This window comes from Gymnoscopelus braueri (assembly GCF_963280865.1).
Source record: "Gymnoscopelus braueri genome assembly, chromosome: 15".
Taxonomy (NCBI): domain Eukaryota; kingdom Metazoa; phylum Chordata; class Actinopteri; order Myctophiformes; family Myctophidae; genus Gymnoscopelus; species Gymnoscopelus braueri.
The window spans coordinates 31,539,291-31,553,575 of NC_137620.1; the positions used below are offsets into that span (position 1 = coordinate 31,539,291).

A 14,285-nucleotide genomic window follows, 5' to 3' on the forward strand; every position below is an offset into this window, starting at 1 on the left:
AAAGAATCGCCTCAGGTCTTAATGGGTTAAGGCAAGATTGTTCTCACTCTCTACTGAGGGAGTTAAAGGTAGCTTACTTTAATACGAGACCGTTTTCCCGGCAAATCCCCCTATTCTGTCACCTATTCTACCCTCCCTAACACACAACCCTGGGACAGTATCACCGCTTTGCCTCTCCATCCATCCTTGACCGACTTTAAGGAGATATACGTCGCTTTGCGGGGTGGAGGTGGGGGGGGGGGGCGTTGCATGGGGGTGGACCAGGGACATAGCATACGGTACCTTTTGTCTCTTCCGAAGAGTGAAGTTCTTCCACAGGAGCAGAGTGAACTGCGTCAGGAGACCCATTACGTCTTATATCCCGGTGCAATATCCTCTGCCAACGCGTCGCTATGGCAACTGGCCCACTTAATAAACCCTGGAGGGAATAAAAGGCAAAGAGTTTGGTTTTAATACAGGAGGAGCAATGCATCATGGGGGAATGCCACTAATCATTCACTTCCCCAGGCCTTGGGGCTTACGGTGCAGCACCTGGTCTATGAATTATTATCGCCTCTCCCGCTCGGCGACAAGGCGACGCAACACACTGGGCTCTGTTCCTGTCTCCGCGCGCACGTGACGACTGCCCATTGGCTCTCGGTGTAAGAAGGATAATTTACCGCAAATCATGGAGTGGTTTTACTTAACCCTTTAAGACCGGGAACGCATCTGATCTGTGTGTAATTTTTTTTGGCTATTCAAAAAAATAGCAGATATACAAGCTCATAGCGCGGCACTCGCAGATCTGCTATTTTTTTGGGGGGGAAATCATTTTAAACTCTAATCTTTGCTTCTGGGGGGATCCCTGGAACAAAAATAGTTTGAGATGGGGGTTCCGCGGCCAAATACATATCATTTTGGGGGTCCTTGACATGAAAAAGTTTGAGAACCACTGATATATATAGCAACATAAGTTTCTTTGAAAAAAACTGATAGGATTTAGAGCTTGCATATCTGCTATTTTTGAATAGCCAAAGATATCTTAATAATTACACTGACGCGTTCCCGGTCTTAATGGGTTAATGTACTGCATTGGGAGCCAATTCATTCCGCTGCAAAAAATTAAACAATATTTTGTAATGTGGGCCTGGATGTGCATAGTCTCATGACAAGCTCTTTGTCTCATGGCCACCACTGTGCTACAAAAACTCATTAAATTTATGGATAGCTTGGGTTACCGGTGAGCAGTAAATTAAATGAAATTCATGGGTAACTAGACGACTTTTGGTGGGGACCAAGGATTGTAATAAAACATTAACTGCGGATTTTACTGGCGTCTGCACACTGATTAAACAGTTAATAAACAAATTGATCTGCCGTGGCATTTTACACTCGCGGACTGACCTTTATTAAAAATGTAATTTTGCAATAGACAGCCTCTCATTAGATTATGGTAACATCATTGATTTAGCCTTTCCTCACGACCCATTCAGGGCTACACGTCTTATGTGTATTTACTTAAAATTATACAATTCACAAATCTACTTTATTAGTCCCAATTGTTATCCTCCATTTCAGCAGAACATCACAGAACCTCCAAACCCCATTCAAGGCACTCTAATTAGCTCATGCTGGGGCTGTTACTGTACGAAATGTCCGTGAAATGTTTAATATAATGATATTAGAAAATTAATACTGTGCACAGAGATGCACGACTACTGTTCATCAATGGAATTTCACTATACATGAATCATTTCATGTATAGTAGGGGAGAAACAGTTAATCCAACTAATTGATTATAAACAATAATTGATTTCAATAATATAGTTGTTTTCAAAAATAGCGAAAATAGCCGATCTTTCTGCACAACACCATTGTAAGACAATGTAAAAAAATAGGGCTTAAATGGTTAATCAGATTAATTGATTTAGTCGATTATAAAAAAAGAAAATCAATTCAAATGTTTTCATTGATATACAAAAACTAGATCAAAAGGCACACTTCAAGATTATTCGACAAAAAAAAATCGATATAATGGCCATGAGAATAATCTATGGTTACAGTCCTATTGTATAACATTGAATGTTTCTTCAAAACGTCTTTACACATTATTCAGCCAGGCTCAACTTATTATACGGGTTGAAAATATGACTTTTTCGGCTTCTTGTAAGCATCATCATAACGCATAGTGCTCTGAATCTTGAAGGAGGTAGCATTTTTTTATTCTTTGTTTTTTATAAAACAAATTTCTGGATCTACATCACCACATCTAAACCCTATAGTAAACACTGCATAGTATTTTAAACATTCTACAGAACAATGGAGGAGTGCTATTTGAAGTGCCTGGACTCTCAGCATGGCGAAATAGCAGGGAGTGGAGGAGGCGGGGGCCATTTTAGCCCAAGGGCATGCCCTGACAAATGTAGCTCCTTTTTAACGCTCCATTTCCTCTTCCTGTGCAGGTTCCATCTCCCTCTGTGTGTTTACATTATTTACTGCTACTTCATGGATGTTTTATTTACTGTCATGGGAAAGATGAGGCTTCCCTACCTTCCAAACGGTCAAATAAGGGCGCTAATGGTCGAGAGAATTGGGTCCCCGAGCACTAGGGCTGGAGGCCATTCAATAATCTAGTTAGAGAACGTAAGTGGAACGGTAACAGACTAAGTACAAACTCCTCAGACAAAACTAACAGGCTGCATGTGGTGACGACAGCTTTGTATGGCTGTTATTACGCTTCAGTGCCATGTCTTCCTTTACTTGTATGACATTCATTTGTGCAAATAAAACAGGAAACAATCAAGGATTAGGAGGATCAGCCATTTCGCCATAATACATTCATACCTCCCACGTGCATATTGTATACTTGTGAGGGATAGATACAACAATTTCCCATTAAGTTCTACATAAGTCAATGAAATTGAATGACATTGTAAAAAATATATACAATATATTGTTGCTGTCGGGCAGAAACCAGCTAACTCCATTTTGACACTTTTGCATTTTTTTCTCATAAATCAGTGCTATTGAACACCCTTTACTTCTGTGTGTTGGTAAAAAAAATATTGAACCAATGAAAAGTATTGAAACGCGCTTCTGACAAAACCAGCTAACTCCATTGGATCCTCAAACTTTCTGCTTTGGCTGACTCCAGGCTCCACACCCTTTTGACCTCCAACCTCATTGTGAGCTTGGAGGTCCATTCAGCTGTTCTTATCAATGATAATGACACACACACACACACACACACACACACACACACACACACACACACACACACACACACACACACACACACACACACACACACACACACACACACACACACACACACACACACACACACACACACACACACACACACACACACACACAAGAAAGTATAATACAGCAGGCACCCTATACCGGCGTTATGGCTAAAGCAGAAAAGTGTACTTCCCCCAGTACAGTACATCTTCATCATCATCAAGATTATATAATCACTTGTCATATACAGCGGTTATTTCATGTACAGTACCATACAGTAATATCCGTTCTCTGCTGTATAGCTGGAAGCTCCTAGCTTCTGAGTTGTCCTCCTTGGCTTTTCATGTCTTTGGAATGACATGACGGTCTGACGTGCTTAAATGTCTTGGTTGTATAATTGAGTGTGTGTGTGCGCGCTGCAATTGCTTGCACAGCTTTCAAGCCCCGTGCTTTGAAACACGTTAACCTATTATGACCGGGAAAGCATCTGTGTCATTTTAGATTTTAGCTAAATATATAGCACATTTGGTTGGCTATCCAAAAATAGCAGATCTACAAGCTCGTAGCGCGTCACTCCGTGCCGCGCTACGAGCTTGTAGATCTGCTATTTTTGAAAAATCATGAAAATGTGTGCAAATCTTTGAATATATATATTATTTTAAAGAAAACATTTACTAAAATCTTTGCTTCTGGGGGTCCCTGGAACAAAATATTTTGAGATGGGGGGGGGGGGGGGGGTACGCAGCCAAATACATATAATTTTGGCTGTCGTTGACATGAAAAGGTTTGTGAACCACTGATATAGCAACATAACTGAAAACTGTTTTAGAAGGATTTAGAAGACATCATTTTGTAGAATCGGCCTCAGGTCTTAATGGGCTAACGCGCCGAAGAGAAAGACGGCTCAGAACCGCCGGTGTGCCACAATCACGTCAAGCGTGAAGGGTAAACGACGTCCCTATACAGTAAAGTACACTCACACCAAACATATATGAGTGTGCGGGTGCCTGTGTGATACAAGGATGAGTGTTGCAAGAGAGGCTCAAGCACTTTTTGGCACTGTGCTTCTAAGTGGAAGATAACGTTAAAATGAAGAGTTGCAATGACTCTGATTCGCTTTGCAGCCGGAGCGCGTCACTTAACACAACGAGGCATTCGCTGAAAGAAGAACAAAAGCCATACGGTCTCAGAGTGCTTTCCATATCACGGTTTTAAATCTGTGCTTGAGAGAGCACACTCAGGAACTGGAAATACGTTTGTTTGTTTTTTTATGTCACTTTTTTTGACTTTTTACCACCCCAGAAAACTGCTGACCACCGGGCTCTAACGTCAGCCCTTTATGACATCATTAGTTCCAAAAAATGACCTGAGAAAAGAAGAAAGGCAAGATAGCAGGCAGTGGTGGAAAAAGTACTGAAATGTTTTACTTAAGTAAAAGTATCTACTGCAATGTAGAAGTACTCTATTACATAAAGTAAGTATTAGTAAAAATCCCAAATTAAAAATGTACTCGAGTAAAAGTACAAAAGTATTTGTATCAAAATGTACTTAACTCTTTGACTGCCAGAGTATTTTCATAAAGTACTCCCCCAGTGCCAGCAATTTTCGTGTTTTTTTATTTTTTTATTTTGAATTTTTCTCATGAAAATAATTTAAGGACACATAATATAAAGACCCAGCACAAATCCGCCAGCAGAGAGCAGCACATGACAGCGTGATCATGTCGTTGGGTCTCTCTCACCCTTCTTCATAGATTAGACAAGGAAAAACATGAAAACGGATGTGACGTCACCCAGATTGTTTTGATCAGCGAAAATTACGTTGTGATGCACGACGGCGATGACTGATCGTCACCCAGACCATAGATTATAGAAGAGAAGCTGTCCGTTTGTCCGTTATACCGTGTGAAAACCCGTTTATTTACCTATTTTGGACGAAAATGACTGGGGAAAAAAATCAAAAACCGGAAACGGAATCCAGGCCATGAAACCGGATGCAGATGTCCGTGAAGTAAGTGGAACTTGAGAATAACATTGAATATTAAGCAGCATAGCGCAATCAGAGATTAAACAATGAACGCGCGTCCAGCGCGTCGAGCGCGTCGACGGCCAACTGGACAAAGTAGCACTTGACGCGTTATCGCGTCGTCCGCAGTCAAAGAGTTAAAGTACCAAAAGTAAAAGTACTAAAATGTTTGAAAATAGCAGATCTACAAGCTCACAAAGCGTCGCGATGCAACGCGTTGTGAGCTTGTAGATCGGCTATTTTCAAATAGCCTAGGTATAAAATTAAGTACAGTACTTAAGTAAATTTACTTAGTTACTTTCCAACACTGATATCAGGCGGGGTAAGCGATGACAAAAAAAGGCAAGGAAGCAAAGCATCGAGAAGGTGATGAAAGTGCTGATGCATGCCTGACATTTTGGGGACATGGGACCTCCAAATGCATTATTTGAACCCCCAGGATAAGAGGGAGTAAACAGATATTTGTCATACTGCATGAGAGTAGCCAGAGGACGGCTGACAGTGCCACCTCTGACATCCTTTACAAAAGGGCTCCGGTGGAACCCTAAGAGGCGCATTATTATGGCCACTCTGCTCTACTCCAAGATCTCTCAATCTTTCTTTCTCTCTTTCCATCTCCATCTCTATCATAAGCTTGTGCTCTCCTGCTCCTTCTGCACTCCCGACATTAATTCACCCAGCACTCTATCCCTCGAGGGAAAGTTCAAGGCAACACGTACTGTATGCACTGATTGGTGTAATTAGTTGGCTACTTATTGAGAGAGACTGGATCACATACAGTAACATTACATTACATTACAGTCATTTAGCAGACGCTTTTATCCAAAGCGACTTACAATAAGTGAATTCAACATAGGTAGGGAACAAAACTGCTAATCACCAGAAGTCTTAAGTGCATTTCCTGCAAAAACAAGCAACCAAGAGTATACCTAGTGCTAAGGTAAAAGTGCAATATATCAGCTACCTACGTTCTTAAACAGATGAGACAAAATAGCAAAATCAAATGAGCATGAGCTAAAACAAATAAGTGTATCGACTAAACAAGATCCAATAAAATAATACAACAATAAAACAAGAGTTCGTACAACTAGTTAACAACAAGTAGGCCAGGCAAAGAGGAAGGGTAGTGTTTCCTGAAGAGGTGGGTTTTCAGCCTGCGGCGAAAGATGGGCAGTGACTCTGCTGTCCTGACATCAGTGGGAAGTTCATTCCACCACTGTGGGGCCAGAACAGAAAAAAAGTCGTGACCGTGTCGATCGACCAGAAGGACCCTTGAGTGACGAGGCAATCAGTCGCCCCGAGGTGGCAGACCGAAGTGGTCGGGAAGGGTAGCCCGGAGGTATAAGAAGGAGCTGTAACAACAGGCTGCTGCCGTTACTGCCGGACAGTTTGGTCCCAGTTTGGTGATAAATAAATACATTATATACAGTTCTGCTGTTGCTGTCGAACAGTTTGGTACCAGTTTGGTTATAAATAAATACATTATATTATATACAGTTCTGCTGTTGCTGCTGAACAGTTTGGTCCCAGTTTGGTGATAAATAAATACATTATATACAGTTCTGCTGTTGCTGCCGAACAGTTTGGTCCCAGTTTTAGGGCAGTGAAAAACAGCCAAAAAGGGCTTTAGTTTTTCGAGATACCCCTACCGGAGGTAGGACCAAACACAACAAGTAGCTAATCAGCTAGCTGGAGAGTAGCCTCGCGTGGCCAGACTGTTGCCACAATTTTCAAATGCTTCCGATCATACAGTCTGGGACTCGGAATCTCTGATCATGATTAAAACATAAACCGGATGTGAAGCCTCCTCCCCCACTTCCGTTTCGTCTTTACAGTCGCACATATTTATCCTCATATAAATCAAAATCATCCAAGTATATTTAGCTTGCTGCTTAGCAGAAATAGAAATTACAAAAATAAAATGTTAAGATATTTTAAAATGTATTTTGGTGAACGGAAGTGCCACTTTCCTCTCTCGGATTTCGGGAGGTGTAGTGCCAGACTCTATATAGCATTCGGAGATTGTGGAATAGTTGTCTGGCTACGCGAGGCTAGCTGGCCTTAAAGTTCCATTTAGTGTAACAGAGCCTGTAGTACAGTATACCCTACATTGACAGCAGCCTGATTCTGTTTCACCAGAACAGAGTCTGGTAATAATGTGGTTACTAGAGATGCGCGGATGGCCTCTCGTGGTCATCCGAATCCGCATGTACAAATTAATTATCCATCCGTTATCCAACCTCAATAATTATATTATCCAATTTATACAAATATCCGCATCAACCGTTTTTCCCGTATGTCAAAATATTATTATTTTCTGGTATTCCCCGGCCGTTAGTTTTATTATTAGTTGTGCGATGCGATCACAAAATGCATTGATTTAGCCTATGGAATGTCGGTGCGTCTTTTTTCTTTTTTTTTAACCGGTGCTGCGCTGAACATACAGAGCGCAATGCTCTGCTGCGTTGAACATACAGACTCTGTGCGGCATCCAACTGTTGGATGCCGCACATGCGGAATCCAACATACAGAGCGCACTGCTCTTCAGCGCAGCACAGCAGCACCGGTTAAAAAAAAAGAAAAAAGACACACCGACATTCCATAGGCTAAATCAATGCATTTTGTGATCGCATCGCACAGAGGCTGCTCTACACACTCACACAGACACAAGCACGCAGAGATTTAGCTATTTTATAGATAGATATATTAGATGTCATTAATTTATTTACCGCAATATTTCACCCGTGGTTTATCCGATATTAATTAATAATTATATTTGATTGACCCAAATCCACCCAAACTGCGGTTAACTGCGGCAACCGCGGCTAAAACCGCGATCCGCGCATCTCTAGTGGTTACTGTATAGAGCCTATAATGTACGTACAACATATCATACTGTACCAATTCTGAAGTGTATCTTTTTTTGTACAAACATTGGATTCAAATCTTTGTATCTGTGGTAAACATTGAGAAAAAGGAAAGAAACAGAGGACCTTCAATACATAGCCTACTAAAATGTTGCTTCTTGATGAGACTGACACTGGTGCAGGTATGCTCTCACCCTCAACATTTGCAACTGCTCATTAGCGTTGGTCTTACTGGCGTAGTTTACCCCCATGATACATGATAGTGTTGATGTTGACAGCAAAACTCTTTTGAAAAATTCCATTTAGTTTGTCATATTTTAGTCATCTGAAATGTTTTAGTTTTTGTCTAGTTTCAGTCAACAAAATATCATAAGATTATAGTCGACTAAATCTACAGTTGATTTAGTCGACTAAAATGTATTTAGGCGGTGCCTTGATGGCGTCGCAATGGCTGATTTTACACTTGGTTGCATTCTGAAAATAGCCGATCTACAAGCTCACAACGCGTCGCAGCGCAACGCGTTGTGAGCTTGTAGATCTGCTATTTTCAGCATGCGCACCCTAGCACAGGGGTGGGCAACTTTGTTGATGGAGAGGGCCGCTATATATTTCCACACTCACTCCAGAGGGCCACATTGCATAATACTGTCGGGCAGACACCTCTTATCTCCATATTTTAACTTTTTTCATAAATTAATTCCGTACTTCGCCATTCTATGTCACACAAAAGTAGCAGAAATAGCCGACCTGCAAGCTCAAAACGCGTCGTGTTGTGAGCTTGTAGATCTGCTATTTTTGCTATATTTGAATTGGTATCCTGATTTCATTTGTGCTATTTTTTAATTGGAATCCTGAAAAGTAACATTCCTATTTAATTTCAAATGCATTTAGGTATATTTATGTTAACTTTATAAATTGAAATATAAATACATTGGACATAAAAAAGACAATAGAATGGTAACACTATAGTCATAAACTGAAGTAATTAAAGCGGGTCATGTTTGCAATTGTAACAGCTGAAATCAATAATATATCAGTATTCCGATATCAACCTGCGGGCCGCATTAAGTGAAGGCGGGGGCCGCATGTGGCCCCCGGGCCGCCAGTTGCCCATGTATGCCCTAGCACAACCAACCATAAAATGACTTGTCTTTTAGTTCTACTGGATCTCTTCTCCACTAGTCTCTCTCAAACATTTGTGTTTGGTTTTTATTTGTTGACGAAATTGTCAATATATTTAGTCTTAGTTTTAGTCATCATGGCTTAGTTTTTATTTTGTTTTTATTTTGTTTTCGGCAGTGAAAAAAGGTAGTCGGCTAACATTTTTCGTCATAGTTTTAGTCGACGAAATCAACACTGATACATGATAATATATACTACTTAAAGGTAGTATGTTACAGTATCTGTATATGGAGACAGGGTTTTATGAACATCATCATCTCTCTGTTGAGCAACATTTAATGTGTATTGAAGGTCTGACATTCAGTCTTTTCTAGAATATAGAGGTCCTAGTTTTAAACCTGTCAGAGCTTCCACTGTGAATCTACAAGAGTGTATATGCCTCAACCCCCAGACGACCAGGCTTTATTTTTTGTTTGGGGAGTATAACTTTATATATCAATTTCACCACTTCTGCAGTAAAATATTTGTATACAAGAATCGATTTCATGTATGGGAGGCCTTAGAGATGAGGAACAACTATGTTGTGTTTGGTCCTACCTTCTGTAGGGGTATCTCAAATGTTTGGGGCCATTGTCACTAGCCTATTTGGTGCGTTGTTTTAACGGGTTATGGCATACACGCACAACTGGCGGCCCGGGGGCCACATGCGGCCCCCACCTTCACTTAATGCGGCCCGCAGGTTGATATCGGAATACTGATATATTATTGATTTGAGCTGTTACAATTCCAAACATGCAACATTCCTATATTAGTAGCATGATGACTAGTATTAAAATTCTATTAACTTTTTTATGTCCAATGTATTTGTATTTAAGTTCATAAAGTTAACATAAGTATAACTACCCGTAAATGCATTTGAAAAAAATCCTTTTCAGGATTCCAATTAAAAAAATAGCAAAAGTAGCCAATCTACAAGCTCAAAACGCGTCGCTCTGCGACGCGTTTTGAGCTTGTGGATCTGCTACGTTTTCTACTTTTGTGTGACATAGCGTTAGCGTTTGCCCCTAAAAATAGAGCATTTCATACATGGTACAGCCACATACTACGTTTTAAGCTATAGTCTTGTTTATTGTCTCGTGAGCTTGGAAAACCCAAAGGCTAATTTGAGGTGAATTTATAAAACGCATAATATGCAGGTCTTCCAAACAATTTAAATACACTGTCATTTAAAAAATCATTAACAGATGAATTGACTGGCAATTTCTTAATGGAAATTATGTAAAATATAACACGGCATGGCTACAAAAGAGCAATAGGCACTGACATCTGGAATTAAACAAATTCAAACAGTCCAATAGGAGATTAGCACCCACGACTCCCCCCCCCCCCCCTTCTTTTTTTAACTAACAAATGAGTCAGGATAATTTGTTTACAGTACATGTATTGAGTCGGCTTTGTTGGAGTAACATTTGAATAATGATCTTCAATAAGCTAGGTGTGTGTATCGGCTAGGATTTGCTTTGTATTACAGATGAAATCACATGCAGTACTGCCAACTGTAAAGCTTACATTAGGCATAAGTACAATACCTAATAAAAAACCTGAACAAAATATCATCTTTCTCTGTCAGAACGTTCACACTAGGCCTGAAACAGTATCTATAGGGCGTTGGTGGAAGGTATTTTACACTATATGCCAGTGGTGGAAAAAGTACTCAAATGTGTTACTTAAGTAAAAGTATCAATACTGCAATGTAGAAGTACTCTGTTACAAGTAAAAGTCCAGAATTCAAAATGTGGTTGAGTAAAAGTACAAAAGTATTGGCATCAAAATGTACTTAAAGTACCAAAAGTAAAAGTACAAAAAGGTTTGAAAAGAGCAGATCTACAAGCTTACAACGCGTCGCGATGCGACGCGTTGTAAGCTTGTAGATCGGCTATTTTCAAATAGCCTAGGTATAAAAGTGGTTAAAGGGCTAAAGCGGTTAATGTATGTTTTATAATGTAATAATTTATATCTGCAAAGTAACTAGTAAAGTTTTCAAATAATTGTAGTGGAGTAAAAGTACAATATTTGCCTCTGAGATGTAGTGGAGTAGAAGTATAAGTATTGTAAATAGTAAATACTCAAGTAAAGTACCAATACCTCAAAATTGTCCTTAAGTACAGTACTTAAGTAAACGTACTTAGATACTTTCCACCACTGCTATATGCTAGAAGCACTAGACTTATTGTACAGCAGAACATCGTGTCAGAAAAAAAGAAAGTTGCATGGAGCTGAAAAACTAATTTCAAAACAACATCGCTTCATCCTACTCCAAGGACATTGCAGTCAATTTGTGCTTCTTGTTGTTGCAGGATATCAACCACAACAAAGACACTGGAACATCTGTGCCGTAAAACATGGAAGTAATGCAGCACTTTCAAAGTGCCATCCTCCTCACAACAATACAGAGATAACAGAAAGCAGCTGGCAAGGGTTACAATGGAAGCAGGTGAGATATTTTCAGACTCGATCTAAACAAAAAAAATGCCATAGCTCTCTGCTGTAACACCTTGATCACACTGGCACCGTGTTTGAGGCCATGCGAGTGCGTGCATATGTGATGCTGAGGCACTCATGGCTCAATGTACACTTGTGCCTAAAGACAACAACAGTCTATTTGTTTTTCTTGTTTTCACATAGAGATCCCTTCACCATAGGCTAGGCTCCACAGACAGCTCTAAAAAAAAAAGAGGACACTGCAAAAATAAAGCCTGCTATTGTATTCTCCTTTATATAAATATTACATTACACATAAGTGGAAACAAGAAATGCGGCTGAAAACAAACCCAAAACAACATACAGTAGGACCTCTTTCAAGAAGAACGGGGTAATTTCTCATGAAATACTTCCGCGAGAAACATTAAATGGATACCCTTAACCCTTTAAAACCGGAAACGCATCTGTGTGTCATTTTAAGATTTCTTTGGCTATATAAAAACAGCAGATATACAAGCTCATAGCGCGGCACTCGGTGCCGCGCTATGAGCTTGTAGATCTGCTGTTTTTTTTTAAAAATCGTGAAAATGTGTGCACATTTTTAGTTCGAATATATATATACTTTTTTTAAACGAAAGTTTTTAACTCAAATCTTTGCTTCTGGGGATTTTACAAATGTCTTCTATTTTTTATTTTACTTATGTTGCTATATTATCAATGGTTTTCAAACTTTTTTCATTTCAAGGACCCCCAAAATAATATGTATTTGTCCGCGGACCCCCTCCCATCTAAAAATATTTTGTTCCAGGGACCCCCAGAAGCAAAGGTTTGAGTTAAAAATGTATATACAAATTTTGCAAAAATTTTCACGATAGAAAATAAATAAATAGCAGATCTACAAGCTCATAGCGCGGCACTCGGTGCCGCGCTATGAGCTTGTATATCTGCTATTTATTAATAGCCAAAAGACATCTTGAAATGACACACCTGCGTTCCCTTCCAGTCCTTAAAGGGTTAAGAGCACAGTCTGCAGTTTACTGTCATTAATCCTAATGTGTGCGGCGCTTTGTGACATTAACCACATGAGCCCCCCTAGCGTCTCTTTTCTGGGCATGTTATAATAGGCAAACATTCTGCAAAAACTGCATATGCACAAGCTTGCAATACATTGCAATGGCGACACGTCAGGGACGCCCGGTCAACGAAGTATGTTGCATCATGATTCCTTACATCAGCATGTTCCCCAGCATTAATTTTTATGGTATTATTGCAAGTCCAAATTGTTGGAGAGACAGTTGTTACCTGTTATAGCTGTAACTGCTTGGTAATAGAAACATTTTCATCCATGTCAAATTCAAGCCCAGCCAGCCAGTTTGGCTGACGATGGCCTGAATCTACAGTATGAACAATGGGAAAGTTTAGCTGTATTTAAGATGACACCTCCGAAAATAACTCTGACAGTTAAGTAGCTTATTTGCAGTAATTAGTTTCTAATTACTTTAAAGCACTCCAGTAATTACTCCACTGCCTGTGCACAGTATAACTGTCAATCAATTATACACAACTGGTTTCCGTTCCATTAGAAGGAATTTAAACTGATGGATAAACTTAGGCTATGAAAACTAGTGAATAAAATGTATCACTCACGTCATGTGCAACAGTTTTTGTTATGTAAATCTACATCTAGACATGTAGAAAATATTGAAGACATTATCACGTGTATACTGTACTAACAATGGGACAAGACAACCCTACTGTTTGGGCTGTTATCTCTTCTGGAAATGACAGTGCTGTTAAGGGTAAATCATTAGTGCAGAAGCATAGCCGAGGCTAAAGTTCAATATCATCTCCGACTGTCTTGTGAGTTGTGACTTTTCCACTCAGAATATATATTTCAGTTTTTCTACAAAATAAAACTGGACATTAAGTGAATATTAGCTTTCCCTCATTAATTAAAACTAACTGCAAAAGATTTAGGATAATTACGGTAGACACAGGTTTCAGAGAGGTTACAGTGAAAGTTTAGGTGTTGGAAAGTAAACAAGAAGTAGCCTACAGTATGAAATACTTGTATGCTCTCTTTTGCTATGATGTACTGTAGTGTAGCCTACCTCAAACATACACCTTGATACGCCATTACCCTTGCAAAAAAACAGTAATATTCATTCCTTTAAAATATGATTACATTAGCTCTGGGCAGGCAATTTGATCCACTACAGACAAGACAGGCAGAGGGGGAAACAGAGCCCAGCAGATAGATACAAAGGCCTGAGCGCAAGCTGTCCTCAGGAGGAGAGAACAAGCTGCAATAACAACAACAACGTCAGAAGACAGAACGAGAGCATCACAGCGGCTCTGGCTGAAAATAAAAAAAACACATCTTCTGTTAGAGAAAGCACACTATCAACAACCTACCTTGGCTTGGCTATTCCCCTCAGCTCATCTTAGGGGCTTCAGATGGATTTGACCAGTTCAAAACACCTGAAGTTCTGACATAAGCAGTTCCTGTTCATTCGCTCTCTATCTCTCTATCCCCTTTTACCTAGAGTCATAAAGTATGCAAAT

At 39.8% G+C, this 14,285-nt stretch overlaps 1 protein-coding gene across 1 annotated transcript in view; it reads right to left on the reverse strand.

Moving 5' to 3' along the window:
• Positions 1-348, reverse strand: part of LOC308101484 (phospholipid-transporting ATPase ABCA1) — a gene marked incomplete at its 5' end in the record, with an annotated part of 254,815 nt that extends 254,467 nt beyond the window's left edge. The window contains one exon of the mRNA XM_080450900.1: positions 283-348. Within this exon, the coding sequence (XP_080307026.1) occupies positions 283-348 (66 nt within the window). The remainder of the gene's footprint in view (positions 1-282) is intronic.
• Between the last annotated feature and the right edge of the window lie 13,937 nt (positions 349-14,285).